The sequence below is a fragment of the Lemur catta genome, chromosome 23 (genome assembly GCF_020740605.2).
Source record: "Lemur catta isolate mLemCat1 chromosome 23, mLemCat1.pri, whole genome shotgun sequence".
NCBI lineage: Eukaryota > Metazoa > Chordata > Mammalia > Primates > Lemuridae > Lemur > Lemur catta.
The window spans coordinates 19,751,815-19,773,976 of record NC_059150.1 but is presented as its reverse complement, the minus strand read 5'-3'; the positions used below and the strand labels follow the sequence as shown (position 1 = coordinate 19,773,976).

The 22,162-nt window shown below is 38.4% G+C and overlaps 1 protein-coding gene across 3 annotated transcripts in view; it reads right to left on the bottom strand.

Annotated features, from left to right (window-relative positions):
* Nucleotides 1-22,162, bottom strand: part of TSEN15 (tRNA splicing endonuclease subunit 15) — a 42,396-nt gene that overhangs the window by 5,140 nt on the left and 15,094 nt on the right. Inside the window, exons 4-5 of one of the 3 annotated variants that reach the window (XM_045536393.1) lie at nt 15,103-15,244; nt 13,147-14,565 (exon numbers count right to left, since the gene is read on the bottom strand). The exons of 1 other annotated variant lie outside the window; for it this stretch is intronic. In XM_045536393.1, the coding sequence (XP_045392349.1) occupies nt 14,545-14,565; nt 15,103-15,244 (163 nt within the window). In that variant the 3' untranslated portion in view covers nt 13,147-14,544. Of the gene's footprint in view, nt 1-13,146; nt 14,566-15,007; nt 15,245-22,162 lie in introns of those variants that run through there. One more of the 3 variants, XM_045536392.1, reaches the window with a different exon arrangement.

Sequence of the window (22,162 nt, the reverse complement as noted above, 5' to 3'; positions counted from 1 at the left end):
CCAGGCTTCTGACCATCTCCTGCCCCACATCCAAGCAGTCACTGGACCTAGTACAAACCACCTCCTTACTCCCCCCCCCTCCATCTTTAGTTTAACCAACTTTATTCAAGCTCTTGCATGGAATGTTCCAACAGTCTCCTGATTACGTGTACATGTCTAGTGTTGCCCACTCCATCCCTCTGCACTCAACGCAACGTACAGTCAGAAGGAATTCTGAAACAGAAGTCTCATCACCGTCCTCTTCAACTCACGCCTTTACTGGCCTCATTATTTGTACGATGGACCTGTTCTTAGCTTCCGGGCTAGCTTTCTAGACCTGCACTAATCGATACAGTGACCAGTATCCACATGTAGCTACTGAGCACTTGAAGTGGTACTAGTCTAAATCGAGGGGTGCTATAAGTACAAATTACACAACAGACTTCAAAGAGATAGCACAAAGGAAAAAGAACGGAAGACATCTCATTAATAATTTTTATATTGGTTACATGTTGAAATAAAAGTATTTTGCATATGTTGAGCTAAATATACATTATTAAAATTACATATATTTTTACATATTTTAATGTGGCTACTAGAAAGTTTCAAATTATATATGTGGCTTGCAGTATGTTCTAGATGGTTTCCTCATCACATCTCCCTACCCTGCATCTTCCCCACCCCATACCCTGACAACAACCAGGCATGTTAAATAACTGACAGTTTCCTAAAGCAAGTCATGGTGTTTTATAATCTTACTTACGCAGTCCCCTGTAAATGAAAATTAAATGCCCTTCAACTGTCACAGCCCATCCCAACTGTGATGGCTTTTTAAAAATATCCACAAATCCTTTGATATTCCCCCTGTCAAAAGGTAGATTCTAATTCCCCTCCCCTTGTGTATGGACTAGACTTAATGACTTACTTCTAATGAATGGAATAAAGCAGAAGCACCAGTAGCATTGAAGTGTTCGGTGTCTGTCTGTCTGTCTATCTCTCTCTCTCTCTCTCTCTCTCTCTCCTTTTTTTCCTCAGGTCATTCACCCTGAGTGAAGCCAGTGAAGCCAACTGTCATATCACAAGCTAGCTCCAGCAGCCATATGAAGAGGCCCACATGGCAAGGAACTGAGTCCTCCTGCCAACAGCCATGTAAGAGAGCCATCTTGGAAGTGGGTTCTGGAGCCCAGTCAGCCTTCAGGGCATGGCAGTCCTAGCAGATGTCATTACTGCAACCTCGGAAGAGACCCTGAGCCAGAACCACCCAGCTAAGCTAGTCCCAAATTTCTGAACCACAGAAACTGTTGTTTTAAGCATCTGAGTTTTGGGATATTTGTTACACAGCAGTAGATAGCTAATACGCCATCCATGCCCTACGCTCCCCCCACTTCCACTTGAGGACAGGAAAGGAAGAGAGAAGAGAAGCTGCTAAGAGCTCAGACTTCTTATGTTTTGTCTACTTAGATATCAAGATTTGATTCAAAATCATTCCCTCTACGAAGCCTTTCCAAACAAACCCCAACCAATTCCCATATGTCTATAGAATTTTTTTAAAATCTAGAAATGTTTTTATGCATTTTGAGCTCAATGTCTTAACTAAAAACATATTTCCTGTTTTTAAATTAACTTTTCAAAAATAAATTTTTTTCTGAATATAAAAGTGATAAATACACATGGCAGAAATTTTGGGACAGTTAAAAAGAAGAGAATTTAAATCACCTGAAATGTGACCTCACTGGGGAAATCACTATTAATATTTTAATACCCCTTTTTGCATGCATTTTTATATAGATAAGATGATTTTTCATATGCAGTTTTGCATTTTGCATTCTTCTTTTCTCATGAAATGACCTCACCTCTCAGTTCCTTGAACTCCTCATTTCAGCTACGGACTCCCTGGTCAGATATTAGTAGAAACCCCTGCTAATCGAAGCGTGGTCCATGGACTGGCTGCAGTGACATCATCTGATAACTTGTCAGATACATAGAATCTCAGACCCCATCATGCTCTCGCCTCAGGATATTTGCACTTGCTATTCCCTTTGCCTGCAAGGCGAGTTCTCCGGTTATTTGCAGGACTCACTCCCTCACTGCATGCTGGTCTCTGCTCAGATGTCACCTGCAGGGAAAAGCCACTCCTGACCACCCTAACTACAGTTGCATTCTGTCACACTCCATCCTGATACCCTGCTTTGCTTTCTTCATAGCATTTATCACCACCTGACATTATTTTATATATATTCATTTGTTTATTTTCTTCCACATATATTTATGTGTCAGACATTGTTCTAAGCTTTGGGGACCGGAGAGAAACAAAATAAGGTCCCTATATCTTCCAATCTAATGTAGGCATGCTATACAAAGACAAGCCACTAGTTATTATTTCATCGTTTTACTTATTCATTCTTTCAAGAAGAGGCCCAATCCCCATCATCAGTAGAAATCTCCATGCCATATCCCACAACTTACACCCACCCTGAATATTCCATTTTCTCTTTTACAGAGAATTTTGCCGTGTGCTTTTGTGCTGTGCTGAGCTAAGTTTAACTTGGTTGTTTTCAGTCCCAATGAATTGCTCCAGTACAGCTTCCCTGCAGTAGAAATTTCCCTTACTTGATATGAGTCTCCAACTACATAGATGGTGGTTGTCTCATCCTTGTGCAATTTATCTGAATTTAACGAATTCCCCAAAGTGGGACCATCACCAGCAGCAGCAGCAAGATTAGGCCTGAGAAAATTTTCAGGGGGCAAAGTTTATATTTGGTGTCCTCCCCCTTCTTCTTCCTATAGCTTTGCTATGGCTTGAATGTTTATCTCCTCAAAAACCCATGTTGAAATTCAGTTGCGATTGTAACAGTATTAAGAGGTGGGACCTTTAAGAGGTGATTAGGCCGTGAGGGCTCCACCCTCATGGGTGAGACTGGCTCCATTATAAAAGAGGGAATTTGGTCCCTTCTTGCCCTCTCTTGCCCTCTGCCTTCTGCAAGAAGTTCCTCACCAGGTGCTAGCCCCTTGATCTTGGACTTCCCAGCCTCCAGAACTGTGAGCTAAGCAATTTCCATTCATTATAAATTGCCCAGTCTATGGTATTCTGTTATAATAGGACAAAATGGACTAAGACAATGTTCTTGTAGGTCCGTTTCTTTGGAGAACTTGCTCTCAGCTAGTTCTCATGTATTCCCTCCTAAGGTGGCAACTTACACATCAACAAGAAGTGCTCAGAGACTTAAAAGGAAGAGAACATCAATAGCTTATTTTGTGCCAGGCTTCATTTATCCTCACACATCATTTCTCCATGTGAGGAAGACACAGTGCTGGAAGGACACATTTTCTCCTTCAATTTACATATAGAACATGAGGCTCTGGGACATTATGTAACTGTCCCATGTCACCTGGGTGGTCTTAACTCAAAACCCTGCCCTTTAAGTCCCCTGAGCCTCAAAAGTTCAAAGGAGCACAATTTTAACAGTGGATTGACAAAGCCCATGACTGGAAGGACTTTTTTTTTTTTTCAAACAAGGGTGGAGGTGGGAGGAGGCTGATGAGCATGATGGTGAGGAGGAAATATCTATGGCAAGACCCTTAAGTCACGGACTTACCACAATTTAGAGCTAGAAGGGATCTCAGCATCCACACCAACCACTTCATTTTACAGAAGTGGAACATTAAGGCCCAAAGTAGATGAATTATGTTCATTTATATCTAAAGGACTGATATCCTAAAATCCTGAAAAAGCAGATCTACTTGATTAATTTACAGGAACCAAATTTTCTAAGAATCTTACTTGGGGTGGACGAAGAGATGACCAATTTTTAACCCAATTTTCAAAACCACAGCGTCCCCATCTGTGGTCATTAGCAGAAGTACAACCACCATAATTTTATAATTATGTGGGGGGGAATTACCATTTCTAAGCAGAGTTTCCAAATTTAGCAGTGTTCCCATGTCTTCATTCCCCCACCAAAATGTTGGATAAATAAATGCACAGCTTTAGCATGGGAAAGGATGTGGAAACAAATAGTAAGTAAGCTTATCAGGCAGACATTTTGTTTAGAAACCCCTGTTTTTATTTCTTAAAACTACTAAGGCAAGGGATCAAACATAGCAGATCTCATAGCATAAGCATGTTTCAGAGCATAAGATGGATTTCTCTCATGGCCCACGGAACACGGGGCTCTACTTTCTGTGCAAGGTGGACAGAGCAGAAAGGCAGCTGGTCTTTGCCCCATCTTTGCAGTGGCAGGGCTAGGACGAGGTGGGGAGGGGTCCCTTCCTGAATGTTAGGATGTAATCAAATCAAACATTCATGGAGCTCCTACCCTGTGTCGAGTACTGTATTACCATTAGGTAGGAGGCAGTCTGATACGTAAGATAAATGTATACTCAGAAAATTAAGTAGTTCTTGAGAGTATAAATATGCATGTTAATGATAATTAACATCTTCTGTTTGCAAATGTAGCAGGGTAATATTTTGCTATATTAACTGATATGTTTTCTCTTCTCAGGAATTCTTGTTACCTGTGAACTTTTTCCCACATAGGCTTTCTTGGCACACGGCCTCAGGGACAGGCCTGTGCTACAGAACAAAAGAGGCAAATTCTTGGCTTTTGAATTTCCAAACCTGAAATCTTGGCAAAAACAGCATGTTTGGAAGAAAAATAGACCTGGAAAATGGTCAAAATTAGTTTTTTCTACCCCTGAGATGAGATAAAACTAAAAAGAAAAAAACTGTGGAGTGAAAAGGGAGCGAAAGCAGAAGAGTCAGACCTGTGAATGGGTCACAGAGCAGACACCCATGTTCCGTCCCCTCTGCCCTGACCCCGCCCGGCTGAGCTGCTGGTGCAGAGGAGGGACAACAGACACTGCGGGGAAAACAGAGGAACCATGAAGGGGACCTGTGGCCAGCACACACCCCCACCCCTCCCACTGCTGTCTCCAGGCTCAGGTAAGGCCCCCACAGACCCCAGGCTCTTGGGGCCCTTCAGCCAGGGTGCTGTGGGGACAGCAGGGAACATCTGGCTGGAAAAGCATTATCTATACAGAAAGGACCTGAAACAGCCTGAAAGTTCCCCCACATGCCCATGGAGTGCAGACCCAATATTTTCAAAGAGCTCAAGACAAATCGGCAAGAGAGACCCAGATCTGAAAGATCTTGTGGCCGAGGTTTAGGAGGACTCTGGGCGACTTATGTGGACCGAGGGCACTGAATGGTGATGCACACAGTTCAGCCCATGCCGGTGTGACTAGGGAGAAACCCTAAGGACTGAAGTCCGTCCCCCAACTCTCCCTCATCTCATGCTAATGCACCCTGAAAGCCCCTATGTCTATATGAACACTCCAGGCTCCTGAGCCCACAGTAATAATTCTCCAGCCCAGACGGGCAGCCACCAGGCTCCTCATAAAGCCAGCTCCATCTGGGCATCCGTGTTGAACCGGCTTCCTTCATGTTCTCTCAGGATCCAACTAAATCCCCTACGCTGTAGGCACAAGCGCTTTCTTTTTCCATTCTTAGGAAGTAAAGACCAGGACAACCTAGTCTGTGTAACAGCCCCTGATGCATCAGGAGAGGGAGAATAAAGTCTCCAGTGACCCTGGGCTCCTGATACCTACAAGATCTCCCTTCCGAGTGCAGATGACAAATCCGGAACCTGAGCAGGGCAGCGGGGAAAAGTTTGTCTTCCCAACTCTCCTCTCTCCTCGGCCCCTAGGTCGGCCCTTTCCCTACCTCGGGGCTGCTTAGTGCCCTTTCCTTCTGTCCTTGCTGTGTCTTCTTACTGTCCTCCCGTTGCAACCTGAAACTCCCTTCCATTACAGTGACTCAGAATAGTTTAAGGTTTAACTCCAACTCCTCTGTCCTCACGGCTATTCGGTTGTTAAATACACCTTCTGGCTCTCTCCCCTCTCCTTTCCATTACCTGGAAATGCTGTTTTCTGGATATTCCTTCTCCCCGGTCCAAGAACATGGTAGAATTGCACTTCTCCTCCTTCTTATGGTTGGTCATGGCAGCCATGTCACTTGCCGGCCAGTGAGAGGTGGGCAGGAGTGACACATGTCGCTTCCAGTGGAAGCATTTAGTTGCAGTATGTGACACTGAAGCACTCCCTGCCTCCTGCCGCTGGAACCGATGACATTCCAGATGGTGGAGGCTCTGTCAATCTGATTCCCGGAGTAAGAACCCCCAGTCTATGTGCAATGGACGTGTAACGAGAGCGAAAAATAAACGTCTGTTAAACTAAGTCACTGGTTCCTGCATTGTCATCTAACCCATCCTGACTCACACACCCGGGCTACTGTGGAGTTCAGGCTCCCATCACTTCTCACCTGAGCTCTTAGCACATGCTACTCAAAGTAGAGTCCACACACAGGTATCAACCCACAAACTATCGCTAGTCTACAATGAAATAAGTACAGAAATTGAGAATAAACATTTAAAAATACTTATAACAATTAAAATAATTAATTTGGCACGTTGAGTTGAATAATAAAATATTAGGGCTTGTAATCCCCCCAAATCTTAGCATTGTGCCTTGCCTATTGGGGTGATGAAAAATATTTGGCAAATTAAATTGGATCATTGTTTCCTGATTAGGAAGTAGAACTACAGTAGGATCTCAAGCAACAGAAAACAGATCTGGGGGATATTTGAGGTGAAATCATGATTTATAAGTTCCTGGAATGTCTCTTTTTGCCAGGACAAAATTTATCTCCAATAAGCAGAGAAACTTTATGAGCTCTTCCTCCTTTACTATTAAATATTGTTTTAGGTTTGCCTCCAAAAGATCGTGGACATGAATGTATTTAGCCTCTGGAATAAAACTCTGTAAATATATTGCCTATGAATATGGCTTTCAGAATTACCCATAAACAACTTGACATTTTAATACATTTGTTCAAGAGTAGAAAAGGATAATATAACTGATCCCTAAATCACTTCCTAACTCCCTCCAGGGCTGAGTAATCTTTTTCCTCCCAGAGAGTCTTTGGCACACATTGATATATTTCTCTGCATCATACAGAAAGAGGCAAGGTAATATTCTAAAAAGAATAGTGCATTAGGTGTCAGGAGACCTGGTTCTAATCCTCGTTACCCACCCAACTCACTTGCTACTACAGAAAGCCATTACTTAACCACTTGGCGCCCTAATTTTTTTTATCTTATGAGAATGTTAACAACAAGTAACATCAGCTCCATTGTGAGAATCAAGATAAAGGGTTCTGAAGCAATTAGCAAATAAAATGCAACATGATTAAAATTTAGCATTTATATATAATACTGCCTTGTAATGCTCTCAAATTATTTTTTACATAGATTTTCTCCTCTCTAGCCAGACAATAACCTCCTTCGTGGTGCATCGTGCTGTTTTTCTCTGTATCTTATTGAATGTTGAATCCTTTGGGACAAATGATACATATATGATTGTTTCAAAACTATTTAATCTTTCAAAAGTTATAAAACCCCTTCACCCTTAAGTAAACTACATGCACTTCATGCATCACAGCACAAGTATGCCTCAATTCACACTGACAATATGCTTTTAGAGTTTTGGCTAAGGAGGGTTGTAATTAGCTATCTGAGTTCCCTGAGGGTCATGTCTCATTAATCTTTGTGTCCCCAGCACTTAAAGCACATAGAAGCAGCCCAGTTGTTATGGGCTATATTATGTATCCCCCCAAATTCATATGTGGAAGCCCTAACCCACAATGTGATTGGATTTGGAGATAGGGGCTTTAGGGAGGTAATTAAGTGATGTCATAAGGATGTGGCTGTAATCTGATAGGACTGGTGTCCTCCTAAGAAGACGAAGAGCCCCCAGAGAGCATGTGTGGACTTGCCTGCTCTCTCTCTCTTTCTCGCCTCTCCATGCACCACAGACGAAAGCTCATTTGAGGACACAGCCAGAAGGCTGCTATCTGCAAGCCAAGAAAAAGAGCCCTCAAGAGTCCATGAGCACCTTAATCTGGAACTTCTGACCTCCAGAACTGTGAGAAAATAAATTTTTAAGCCACCTAGCATATGGTATTTTGTTATAGCTGCCTGAGTTAACTAAGATACCAGTTAATGTCTGCAGATGAATTAATAAATGAACTTTCATAAAATATTTTTAATGTTACCTCCACTCAGTATCCTGAAACCTAAAAAGCCAGTCTTTGACTTTGCTTAAATTGGTTCGGGGGGATGTTTTCCAGAGTCAGCTAAACATTATAATAGCACACCTACCCAACAGACATGTGATTTTTCCATTCTCTTTCCTTGTGAGCACAAGCAGTACTTATTCAAGGATCATTAAGAGGATTAGGCTGTGGGAATGAGAGTGGTAAGGAACAGAACAGTTATTGGCCAGCAAGAAGGAAAACTGTACTATTAATTGTTCAGAGGATAGCACATTATTCTGCCCATGTAAACAGTCAAGGTAAAATACAGCAGAGGAATAAAGAGCTTCTGTACAGAACTATGAACTTTGGCAGGAACCGCTGTGCTGCAGGGGTGAAGAGGCCTCCCGCTGGGGGCTGCAATGGAAAAAGTGACCTCAGAGAGGCATTCAGAACCGAAATGCTCAGAAGGAGACGAAACACCACGAAGTTTTGGTTAAGTCATTTGGTTCCAGGCTTATAAAAGTACAAAGCTGTTTCAGCCGAAAAGAAACGCAAATTACATGAATTTTGTAGATTATTCTTCTATTCTAATTGTAACTTTGAATTCCTAAGTGCCTCTCCGCTCAAATTCTTTACAGGAGGTCTATGGTGTTTAGAAACACATTCTTCTAAAGAGGCCCAGGCAGGAGAAGCAAAATACCTAATCTAGAGCCACTGGGCTTAGATTACTCAATGTTCCACTGAGCCACCCCAGCACAGAGAGCACACTAATTAGGGACTCCAGAAAAGAAAGCACTGGAGAGAAATCCTTGCACGCCCTTTCCTTCTTTTGTGCCCCAGCTAGAGAGGGTGCCCCTTTTACAGAAATGTTTGTACAGGCATACCTTGGAGATAGCGTGGGCTCAGTGCCAGACCACTGTGATAAAGCAAGTCACATAAATTTGTTTCCCAACACATATAAAAGTTCCACTCACATTATACTGTAGTCTATTCAGTTTGCAATATCGTTTTGTACATACCTTAATTTAAAAATGCTTTATTGCTAAAAAATGCTAATGATCATCTGAGCCTTCAGCAAGTTGGAATCTTTTTGCTGGTGGAGAGTCTTGCTTTGATGGTTGATGGCTGCTGATGGATCAGGGTGGAGGTTGGGGAAGGTTGGGGTGGTTATGGTCATTTGTTAAAATAAGACAATGAAGTTTGCCATATCCATTGACTTTTGCTTTCATGAAAGAGTTCTCTGCAGCCTGCGATGCTGTTTGATAACGTTTTACCCACAGTAAAATCTTTCTAAATTGGAGTCAATCTTCTCAAATCCTGCTGCTGCCTTATCAACTAAGTTTATGTAATATTCTACATCCTTTGTTGTCATTTCCACAACGTTCACAGCCTCTTCACCAGAACTCATGTAACCACTCTTTGTTCATCCATAAAAAACAACTCCTTATCCATCCAAGTTCTATCATGAGATTGTGACAATTCATTCTCATCTTCAGGCTTCACTTCCAATTATATTAACAGTTCTCTTGCTGTTTCCACCACATCTGCAGTTAGTTCCTTCACTGAAGTCTTTAATCCTCAATGTCATCCATGAGGGTTGGAATCAACCTCTTCCAAACTCCTGTTAATGTTGATATTTTGACCTCCTCCCACGAATCATGACCGTTCTTAATGGCATCTAGAATGGTGAATTCTTTCCAGGTTTTCAATCTACTTTGTCCAGATCCATCAGAGGAATCAATATCTATGGCAGCTAAAGCCTTATGAAATGGATTTCTTAAATAATAAGACTGGAAAGAAAAATTACTCTTTAATCTATGGGCTAAAGAATGGATGTTGTGTTAGTAGGCATGAAAACATGTATCTCCTTGTACATCTCCATCAGAGCTCTTGGGAAATCAGGTGCACTGCCAATGAGCAATAATAATTTGAAAGGAATCATTTTTTTCTGAACAGTAGGTCTCAACAGTGAACTTAAAATATCCAGTAAACCATGCTGTAAACGGATACGCTGTCATCCAGGCTTTGTTGTTCCATTTATAGAGCATAGGTGGAGTAGATTTAGCGTAATTCTTAAGGACCCTAGGATTTGGGGAATGGCAAATGAGCATTGGCTTCAATATAAAGTCACCAGCTGCATTAGCCCCTAACAAGAGAGTCAGCCTGTCCTCGGAAGCTTTGAAGGTAGGCATTGACTTCTACTCTCTAGCTGTGAAAGTCCTAGCTAACATCTTTTAACATAAGGCTGTTCTGTCTACATTGATAAAACAGTGTAGCCACCTTTATCAATTATCTTAGCCATATCTTCTAGATAATTTGCTGCAGCTTCCACCTAAGCACCTCTTCACCTTGCACTTTAGTCTTATAGAAATGGCTTCTTTCCTTAAAACCCACGAACAAACCTCTGCTACCTTCAAAGTTTTCTGCTGCAGCTCCCTCTCCTCCCTCAGCCTTCACAGAGTTAAAGAGAGTCAGGGCCTTGCTCTGGATTTGCCTTTGGCTTAAGGGAATTTTGTGGCTGGTTTGATCTTCTATCCAGCTCACTAAAACTTCCTCCATACCAGCAATATGGCTGTTTCACTTTCTTACCATTTTTGTGTTTACTGGAGTAGCAATTTTAATTTCCTTCAATAACTTTTGTTTTGCATTCACAATTTCACCGTTTTGTGCAAGAGGCCTAGCTTTTGGCCTATCTCAGCTTTTGACGTGCTTTCCTCACTAAGCATGAACATTTCCAGCTTTTAATTTAAAGTGAAAGACCTGTGACTCTTCCTTTTGCTCGAAGGCTGAACGGCCACCATAGGGTTATTAATTGGCCTAATTTCAATATTGTTGTGTCTCAGAGAATAGAGAGGTTCAAGGAGAGGGAGAGAGACAGGGGGAAGGCTTGGTGGAGCAGTCAGAACATACATATCAATTAAGTTCGCTGTCTTATACAGGCGAGGTTCCCTGACATCTCAAAACAATTATGATAGTAACATCAAATATCAATAATTAGATATTACCATAACAGATATAGGCATCATGAAAAAGTCTGAAATATTGCAAGAATTACCAAACTATGACAGAGACATGTAGTAAGCACATGCTTTGGGAAAAATGGCATCAACATACTTGCTTGATACAGGGTTGCCACTAATCTTCAGTTCGTAAAAAACCACAATAGCTGCAAAGCACAATAAAGAGAAGTGCAATAAAATGAGGTACACCTGTGTGGACTACAGCAGCAATTTATGTTTTTCACTACCAGTATTTAGCCAGTACAGTGAGTGTTTCAGAGCTGGGGTCTCTTTCTATGGGATTGGCTTTTGAGATTTATTTCATAAATTAGACTTTTACAAGGAAAAAAATGAAATGCATAATTTCATATAGATAAAAACAAAACCATAGTCTATAAAAAAATACGTCACCCCACCTACCCCTGCCCCAAACAAGCTTTTAAATTTGATCTACGTTTTGAGCAAAGCATGAATCAAGTCACATATTTAATGTCAGCAGAGTGTAATTTTAGAGGCACATCAGAAAGAAAAAGGGGGTGTGAGCACATAAAACTTATTTATATTTTTATTTATGCTATTTCCCACAGATTGAAAATAAATTTTCAAGAGTACCATTTCTCGAGCTAATCAACTCCTAGTTTCTAAAAATGTTGTGGTTATCTAGCAGTGCCCTCTGGTGTCCAAATGGATTATTTTTGTTTGCCTTGAGGCAAAAAGTAAGCCACTATATAATCAGACAAGTCTATAGTCAGCATTTTTTCATCTGCCAAATATTTACTGAGTGTCTACTATATGCCAGTAGTGGTAGGATGGAGAGATTATTAAACAAAATCTTGTTCCTTAAGAACAAGGATTTGTTCTTAAGGAGCCAAAAGTCTAACAAGGGAGACAAATGTAAACTCAATTACAAAATTACTTAAACAAATCACTTTACTTAGTTTTTCACTAAAATGAGACAGACACAGCTAGGTTGCTTCCCTTTCCAAACTGTTCTCAACTGCTATTCATGTTAGCAGGTATCTGGCTGGCTTTGGACACTACACCTTTGGTCAAGTACACAGGGAACATTCTGAAATAAATGTCCCAGGACATAGAGTGAGACTGAGTTCTAGTTTTAAAGATTTGAGAAAGTGCTTTTCACAGTCAACCCCAAAACACACTTCTGGTTTTGTAGTTATTTCAGGGTGCACTGGTTACCAGATCTGACATTCATTAAGCCTTACGTTTCTCTCTGAAAATGCCGTTTTTCTAGCACTGTGATGAAAGGCCTCACGATGAATCAAACGAGAAACCTTAAGAAATCAAGAGACCCTAAGAATTTATCATAAACTGTTTTAGGATTCTTAGATCTGCAAATCGGTCAGTAGAGTCGCCAAAACCATATTGTTCTGAATAGGTGCATCTTCAAGGCTTCTGGGGAAGCAGAGGAAGCCTGAAGGAATTGCGGGGACCTTCCATCAAGAATAAAAGCAAAATTCAAATATTGTCAAAGGAAAGGAGTCAGGAATGACTACAGACCAAGAATAATGCTTTATGCCACTTTGTAATATTACTTTGTTATTTTTCCATTCTTGTTACTATTGTTTCCTAATCAGCCATGAAACCATAGTATATAGGCAGGACCTGTGACTTGCTTCTAACCAATAGGATATGGCAAAGCAGACAGGATGTGCATGATTACATTACATAAGATTATAAGCACCATCTTGCTGAGATTCTCTCCCTTGCTGGCTTTGAGAAAGCAACCAGTTGTGTTGGGAAGGTCCAGGTGGCAAAGAGCCGAGTGTGGCCTCCCACCGTCAGCCTGTTAGGAATCGAGCCCTCTCAAGGAGCTGAAGGCTGCTAATAACCACGTGGGTGAGAAAGCAGACCCTTCCTCAGTCAAGCCTCAGAGGAGACTGCAGCCCAGGACAGCACCTTGACCGCAGCCTCACAGAGGACCCAACTAATTTGTGCTTAGACTCCTTACACACAAAAACTACGAGATAATAAATGTGTGCTGTTTTAAGTTGCTAAGTTTGTGTAATGTTATTATGCAATGATAGATAACTAATATAAATTTCAAGACACATTTTATTTTAAGATGTTTTTATTATAAAAGTAATACAAACAAAAACTGAAATATTGAGGAAAGACAAAATCATCCATTTACTGCCCTGCCATCCCACTATAACCACAGTTAGTAGTTTACTTTGATTTGCTTTGTCATCTTTTTATTACATGCATGGTGTGTTATTTGCAGTCATGATTACACCCGTTCATATACTTTTGTATCTCGCAATTTTTATGTAATATAACATTTTCTCATGTATTTAATATTATTCATTACTAATTTTTCAGGAATACATATTGTGCCATTCATATATATCTGTTTATTGACTACTTCCTAGACCAGGGGATGGAAAATTATGGCCCCACATTTGTAAATAAAGTTTTATTGGAACACAGCCATGGCTATGTGTTTACATATTGTCTGCGGCTGCTCTTGTGCTACAAACAGCAGTGTGGACAAGTTATGACACAGACAGTAAGGCCTGCAAAGCCTAAAATATTTACTTCCTCACCCTTTATAGAAAAAGTTTGCCGAGCCCTGTCCTAAACTTTTATGTGGTTTATAATTTGAACTATTAAAAGTAATGCCACTTGAAACATCTTTAGACATAAAATTTTCATACTTTGGACAGCTTAATTGGGAGATAGTAACAAAAGTGGAATAACTGGGTCTAATTCATAAAGACATTTTTAAGGCTGATAGTGTCCTACACTATTTTTCTTGTAACGTTCTAGCTATAATAAAGGTGGTGATGATAAGAATGGAAAGGAATACCGAATACTCATAGATAGCACGTCTCTGGTCCCTATTAATCTAGACACATAAGTTTACACTCTGAATGAACATATTTTTAGTTTTGGTTTAAAGTCAACCAAAGAAGGAAGTAACAGTTACTGCAACAGGAAGACCAAGTGAAAGAAATCTTTTACTTTCCATTGGGGATGTAAAAGCAGGTGGAGATAAATTCTCCAGGTGTCAAGGTGTATATGAAATGCCATTCCGAGCTAGCCGTCCTGGCCAAAAGGCCCTGGGAGAGAAGAGTGAGAGACAGAGGTGGCCGTCTCCAAAGCGAGCTAGCAGTGGCAGCAGTGCACAGAGGCGGCTACAGGGTGCGATGACAGAAGCAGCGTGTGGGCTCCACCCCTCCGAGCACATCCTAGGCGTAAACCCGAACACAGCTGTAATTGAACCGTCTCTAGATAAGAAAGTTCTAAGAGCAACTACCCTTTATTTCTTAAGGAAAAAATTCTTCTATCTGGGGAAGTTTTATTCTTCAGAAAGAAAATCTTACGGAAGCGGAAACTCAATCTTGACTAGTCGACCTAAGTCAACCCTGACTATCTCGGAAATAAAAGATGAAGCAGGCTCATCGGTCTCACATCCAATCTTGTATGAATAATATGTATCAGGAAGTATAGATGTCATCTTCTAAGGGAAATATTCTGCAATATATAAAAAAGAAAAGATCAGGATGGACCTTTTCCGCAATAAATAATAGAATTTAAAAACAAAATTATAGAGATATTTAATGTAATTATCCCAAATATGCCAACAATGTATGCAAAGAAATCATATATAACACATTTATTTTATTAAAATATTCCTGTCAAAATGTCAGCCAATTTAACATTTCCAAAAGAAGTGTTCTTTTAGTTAAAACTATTATTAGCCTTTACATTCCACCTCAGTTACTCACTAAATAATTAAATGCATGATGATTTCATGAAATACTCTGGGAAACTATGAAATTCTCCATAGAGTAAGGAAATCAAATTATTTTTGCAAAAGTAACTAGGAACATGTTACTTTGAAAAAAATACAGCCAGTTTTCTGAGGTGTAAAAATCAAACCATTTTTTTCTTGAACTTGTCATATGGCAAAGGAAGCGGCAGTTCTATGAATAGCTTGATTCACACTTAAAATCATGCCATAATTTTCCCCTTTTTTCACTGGCTACTGTCAGTTACCTCAAAACTGACCTGAGGGTCTGGCAGCATAAATCCATCAGTAAGTTTATAATAGACTATTGTAGAATCAGACTCCACTATGGCCAAAGTAAAAGACATTGGCAAATCTGGATCACCTTGCAATTTTCGCGATGCCTTCAAGATCTCCCTTATCCTGAAAATAAAGTCACAATACATTTAGGATTCACAGTCACTCAATGATAAGATCAAATATTGTAAAATCTTGAGAAAGAGGCAGGCAGTTTTATTTATCCATAATGCTGACTAAGGAAATGTCTGAAGGCTCGAATATAGACATTTAAAGCTATCTTCCTACATAGAAAATCCTGGAAATAAGAGCTATCTATTGACTTTCAATCTTTCTCAAAAACATTCACCCACCTCTCCTGATCCTCATACCTGAGAGAATCAGGCTGTATTTAGAAACATATAAAATGGTATACGAATAGTGCTTGCTGCATCTAAATTGGTGAAGGACCCTGGTTATTAGTTTTCCAGTTTTCTAATAGAACAATTTGGTATTCAAGTTTGTTATTTTAAAAAATAGACTATCATAAACATTTTCCCCATGTTTTTATATGAGGTTAATAATTGCTACCTTTAAATGGCTATATAATATTCCACTGACCATAATTTACCAAATCATTCCCACATTATCATACAATTCTTTAAGTTTTTTGGGGGGGGGGCGGGGTCGAGAGAGATTGATGCCAATGAAGATAACATGCAATGATTATCTTTCTGAATGCAGCTGTTTCACTTTAAATATTTCTGTTAAGTTCTTCCAGTATCAGAAGTCTTAAATCTGAGTACAGATATTTTTATGATTCTCAATATTCTGATACAATAAAAGCTAAGAGAAAAATATACAGAGAAATAAAACCTTTCTTTTAAAAAAAATTTGGTAATGTTAGGATTTTGGTTTGTTTGCTGTGGAAAATAATCTACCAAATCTAATATCTAGGTCTTCAAAGCACTGTTAGCTTTTGCTTATCATAACTAAAAATCCTATTACCTACTCAATAAAGCCTGTGTTCAATAACTCAGTAAAATGTAACCTTCTGAGGAGCTTTCTTAAAAAGTCAAATAACAAATGATTAGTTGTTTTTTTCATTAAGCCAACCAATTCTCCAGAAATTGAAAAGACATTTACTAGTATATTAACATTCTACCAGTGAATACATAACACCATATTCTCTTAGCAAAAGAGTAATTTGTTCCCTTAAGTTCTACTTCTCAACTCAAAGTAAAAATTCTTATGGTCACGCTTTACCCATCCTATTAGCTATTGAATCTATAAAGAATCTAAAAAGTCTCTGCTTTGAAATATTCTTATAATAATTATAATGCTTTTTATCTGTAGTAGAGACTGGAGATATTAAGAGCAATTTAAACTAGCAATAAACTTCTGGAAAAGCTGAAACTAAATTGTCCTTGTTAAAGTACCTGCACAATATGTTATAGAATGGTAACCGGTTTGTTTAAACAGCAGTCACAAAAGGCTGCTTACCTACTACCTATCATTTAAGTTTCCACATGAATATAATGATTTGAGAAGCGAATGAGTTTCTAAGGTTGTTTCCTCATATTTAAACCAATTCTAAAACGACTTTGAAAGAGTTAAGTCAACACTATGGTAATACTCAATTTTCAAGCATAACCGTCAAGCCACATTTACTGGGTAGATACAATATGTCTATCTGGAAAAATCTTAATTCCTTTTCAAGAGTCAGCAAAGCATCATTTTCTCTCTTACGTCTCCCCTATGGCCTTTCCCCTTATGTCTTTTTAAAAAATTAAGGGGAAAAAGGAGAAAAATATATTAGAGTTTTTTATATTAACATATTTAATATTTCTGGTATGCTTCATTTCTTCACATTAATCTCTGCTGTCATTTGCTTATCCAATATAGTGCCATTCCCTCCCCCATCCTTTGTGTTAATAATGTCATATGTGTTACTTCTTAATATGCTATAAGCCCAGTCAGTTGATTTCTGACAGTTATAAAAGTAATTCAATGGAGAAAGTCTTTTAAACAAATGGTGCTTTAAAATGAAGACAGTATACCTCTACGTCTACACATGGGATCACTGTAAGACTCAATGAAGTGGCAGACACCAAAGGGCTTTGCAACCTGTCAAGTAGTCACTGAATACAAGTGTTACTACTTAATACTTATTCCAGCTTTACCACCTTGCAAATTGGGACAAAATGTTTGTATTCACCTCTGCCTCCGTGGTTATTGCTAAAAACAAATACTAACCCAAACATACAAAGGTCATTGTGCTGTTAGTGGAAACACAGGAAACGTTCATTTTCTGAAATAGATAGCCTGAATCCCAGAAATCGACTTAGCCCTTAAAAAATAATTTCCACCTATGTTAAAATGCATTACAAGTAGCTAGATTCCTATTCATAAGAACAGTTTACTTTAGAGAGAGATGTTCAAATAAAGCAACCATAGATACTAATCAGAAACTTCATTACTCAGCACTGATGGGAAGTGACACCCTGATAAAAGATGGCAAACTCCAATTACTTCATCAATGCAAATCTTTTAGTGTAACTAAATATTTTCCTTCTTCAAAAGTGGCAAACCACTATCTAAACTATCAATCACACAAAAAAATAAATTTTTATAGGCTGTCCATCTTGAATCAATCTTTTTCGACAAAGATGAAAAAGAAGAAACTGATCATGGATCAACTAAAATTTTAATTTATCTTTATCTTTTGTTGTCAGTTTGATCACAGTTACTTCCCAGTATGCAATATATACATAAAACACAGTATATAATGCTCATAAAGCCACTGCAATGCCACAAGCTAGAGACAAATTTCTCTAAACATATACATTTTGTTAATTCACTCATGAATTGATGGGCATTTGCACTGATTCCACATGAGCCATGAAGAAGGATGACTTAGTGCCTTTTGCAACAATATGGATTGGAACTGAAGACCATCATCCTAAGTGAAGTATCTAAAGAATGGAAAAATGAACACCACATGTACTCACTATTAAATCTGAACTAACTGATGAGCACACATGTGCATAGAGGGAAGTATAACTCAATGGAAATCAGGCAGGGGGAGCAGGGAGGAGGAGATGGGCAAAAACCTACCTAACAGGTACAATGAACACTTTCTGGGTGATGGGCACACTTACAACCTTGACTCAAGCATTACGAAAGCGATCCTCGTAACCAAAAACATTTTCACCCCCATAATACTTTGAAATTAAGAAAAAAAAAATTTCTCTAAACTTCCTTTACTGGAAGACTGATGAGAATGGGACACAGATGAGAAGGAAACGTATTAAGACAACGTTTATACATTTTCAGTTTCTCGAAATATACTGTTTAAATCAGAAGGTGTGTTAGCATGTATATGTGTACATGTGTGTGTGGTTTTGTCCCCTAAGGTAAATTGTATGGGAATTCTAGCCCCTATACTGAAATTTGGGATAGAAATTTCCATCTCATTCATTGCTCTTTTTCCATTCTCCATTGATATTTGTTTCCAGAGTTCTTTACTATAAACAGCAAAACATTTTCATACTTACCCAAAACACCCATGCAGGAAACCCTAATGTTTGAAAATTAACTCAGAGTTGTAAAGGGGGTTTTGTCTTCAGAGTTGAGTGAAATCACTGTCAAAATGAAATGGAAGTTCCCATCTCTGAGCTCTTGTTTATCCTACTCGGTGGTGGGGGTTGAGGGAACTACCAATGAATCTTCTCAGTCACAACAGAATAAAATAGTTTGCCTCACTAAGCAAAGTACACTCAGGCAGTCTTACAAAGTTTCTTGTTCAGGATCTCTGCTGGTCTATTTTTAACATATGTTTAAAATAAAGCTATCATCTTTCTTTATTTGAGACCTTTCCTTTATAGGATACTGCATAAACTCCTAAAAACACTCACTTTGTCTTTAAGTCAACAGATTGTGCTTTTTCAATCTATTAACAATAATAACAGCAACAAAAGGTTCTGAAGATCTATTTAAAAATTCACACACGATTGTAAAGATGCCACGACTAGTAAAGCCTCACCAGAATACTATAATTTCACTTAATTTCTAACAAGCTTACAGCTTGAAATCTTAACTTAGAAAACACAGAACAATGTTTCCTGATATGTATAATTTTTAATAGTTCAGTTCTTTGGAAAAACATTGTGGAGATGTTTCATCACACAAATCTAAAATAATAAAGTAGATAATAAAATTCTTTATAGTTCATATGTTATAGAAACCTACATATGAAAAACGTAACCTATGTATTAACAATAAGAGTTTCAAGTTTTCAACTCAGTTATATCTCAAGGGGAAAATCCCACCAAAAGAAAGATAGATCAGTAATGATCATAGTTTTTGATCAACAGTAAGAAAATTTGATGTTCAGAACAGGTTTTTTTTCTCATAACTATTCATAGAAAAGTTCTGCATACTGATGAAAGAGTGATTCCAAAGCTTAATAGGGTTAATTTGAAAACAAGCCTAAAGCAAACACACAGTTAACACTACTTGGATAATGCCCTTAGTCCAACCTATATTTAAATGCTTTCCATAAATCTTAGCATTGATTTTTCTGTAATGATCCTAAAACAGAGAATAAGTAATCCTAGAGATTTACATAGAGGACAAGAAGTTAAAGACAACATTACTTTTAAATCCAAATGTGTTAAAAAAGAATACACCATGGGTTAAAATTAGTATGAATTTCAATCCAAAGAAAGTATCTCCTTCTGTCCTCTTCAATGTGGCCAAACTTGTACATACTGTAGCCTTATCAATAAAAGGCATTAACTCCTTGATCTGCCTCATTATGATATAATGGAATGACACATCATAATGCAACTCTGAAACACAATGCAAAATTAACGTGGTGTCAGAATCACCAAAGAAACCTTATTCATGCACAGGCTTAATCCAGAGGAAAGTTTCAGAGATAACAGACTACCTCCTTGGGATTCATGCCAATGCCTCCCTAGTGAAAAAATCAAGGCAGCTAAAATCCCAAGCAGGTTTACTGAACAATCAGGCTTTTCAAGTGTGGCTCTTCACCCCAATAGGAAGTAATTCTGCTAAAATAAACTGCAAGCTTTTTCTTTCTTTTTTTTCTTTTTTTTTGACAGGTAAGAGAAAAAATCCTGTGTCAGTAAAGGGGGTTTCATCAGCCAGAGATTTCCAACACAGGTTAGGGTGAGGACACAGATCCTAATACGCAGGAAAGCCAAATGACAGAAGTCATTTTCCCAGTCATTAGACTTCAGGATTCAGATAAAATAGTGGCCATTAAATGAATTTGCAATAAGACTATGCTTTTGGAGTGTGGAAATACTTTTCAATGATAGGGAAATAATAATGGAATATACTTCAAGAAAACATTTAGTATTAGAGTAAATATCTTTAGAAATGTTATAAAGAAAGAATTTAGTTCTAGTAATCATTTACTTCAGCATCAATATAAGTCCTTTACCCATGACACTAGAGAAAAAGGGATGAAAGGGTGGAAAGAATATAGATGAAAGAAAAAAGAATTTAAGTAAAAGTACGGAAGCTATTCCCAGCATTGGCAGATTGCCTCTTCAGACTTGTGATTGTTCTCTGTCCTCAGATGCACATTATAGTTACAGTGTAAGTGTGGGAAATGGTGAAAAATTCTGCAAGTGGATGCATTTTTCAGACTTTCTAATTTTTTGGAAATTCTTGGAAGGCTGCTTGTAATATATTCTTACATTCTTTAAGGTAGTAAGTCTCTGCTACAGGAACATAGTAGCCTAGGAGAGTTCCTTCAGTCATTCAACAAATACTTATTTAGCAACATGTGCCAAGTACCAAGCTAGACTAGAGCTGAAAACAATGAATAAAACAAAGTTCCTGTTTTCATGGAACAGTGGAGAAAGGAGAGTAAATAATCAAAGAAAGCCAAATATACAATATGTTGAATAGCATTAATGTGGCAAATGTTATAAAGGATGACCACTTAGTAGGTCTAGGAGGTAAGATGACAGTAACTGAAACCAGAGTGATAACAGTTATGCCACTGTGGTAACAGTGGAGGTGGTGAGAAATGGACAGATTCTGGATGTATCTTTAAGGGAGAACTGATAGGATGTGTTGATTAATTTGGAGATAAGAGAAATGGGAAGAATAAAACCTAAGAGATTATAGCAAAGTTATGGGATATAAGGATACAAGACACAAAATTTCACTGTATTCCTACATAGCAGTAATGAACAATTAGAATTTGAAATTGAAAACGAAACATCATTTATATTAGCATCAAAAAATGAAATAGATGAAAATATAACAAAATATTTATAGGATCTATATGAGGAAAACTATAAAATTCTGATGAAAGAGTTCATAGGAGATCTAAATTAAATGGGGAGAGAGTCAATGTTCCTCAATATTGTTAAGATGCCAATTTTTTGCAACGTGATCTAGTTTAAGCACAATCCCAATCAAAATCCCAGCAAGTTGTTTTGTAGATATTGACAAACTAATTCTAAAGTGCATATGGAAAGGCAAAAGACACAGAATAGCCAACAAAATACTGAAGAACAACAAACTGAGAGGACTGGCATAATCTGACTTTAAGACCTATTATAAAGCTACATCAATTAAGATCGTGTGGTTCTGGTGAAGGAATAGACAAACAGGCCAATAGAATAGAATAAAGAGTCCAGAATTGACCAACAGAAATATAGTCAACTGATCTTTGACAAAGGAGCAAAAGCAATTCAATGGAAAAAGAACAGTCTTTTCAACAAATGGTGCTGTAACTGGATTTCCACATACAAAAAAATGAATCTGGACACTGACCTTATACACCTTTCATTAAAATTAACTTAAAATGGATTATAGACCTAAACATAAAACACAGAACTATAAAACTTCTAGAGGACAACATAGGAGGAAAATCTAGGTGACCTTGGGTTTGGTGATGAGTTTCTGCATACGCCACCAAAAGCCCAATCCGTAAAAAAAAAATTAGGTCAGGCTCTGTTAAAATTAAAAACTTTTGTGCTGCAAAAGACAGTGTTAAGAGAATAAAAAGACAACCCA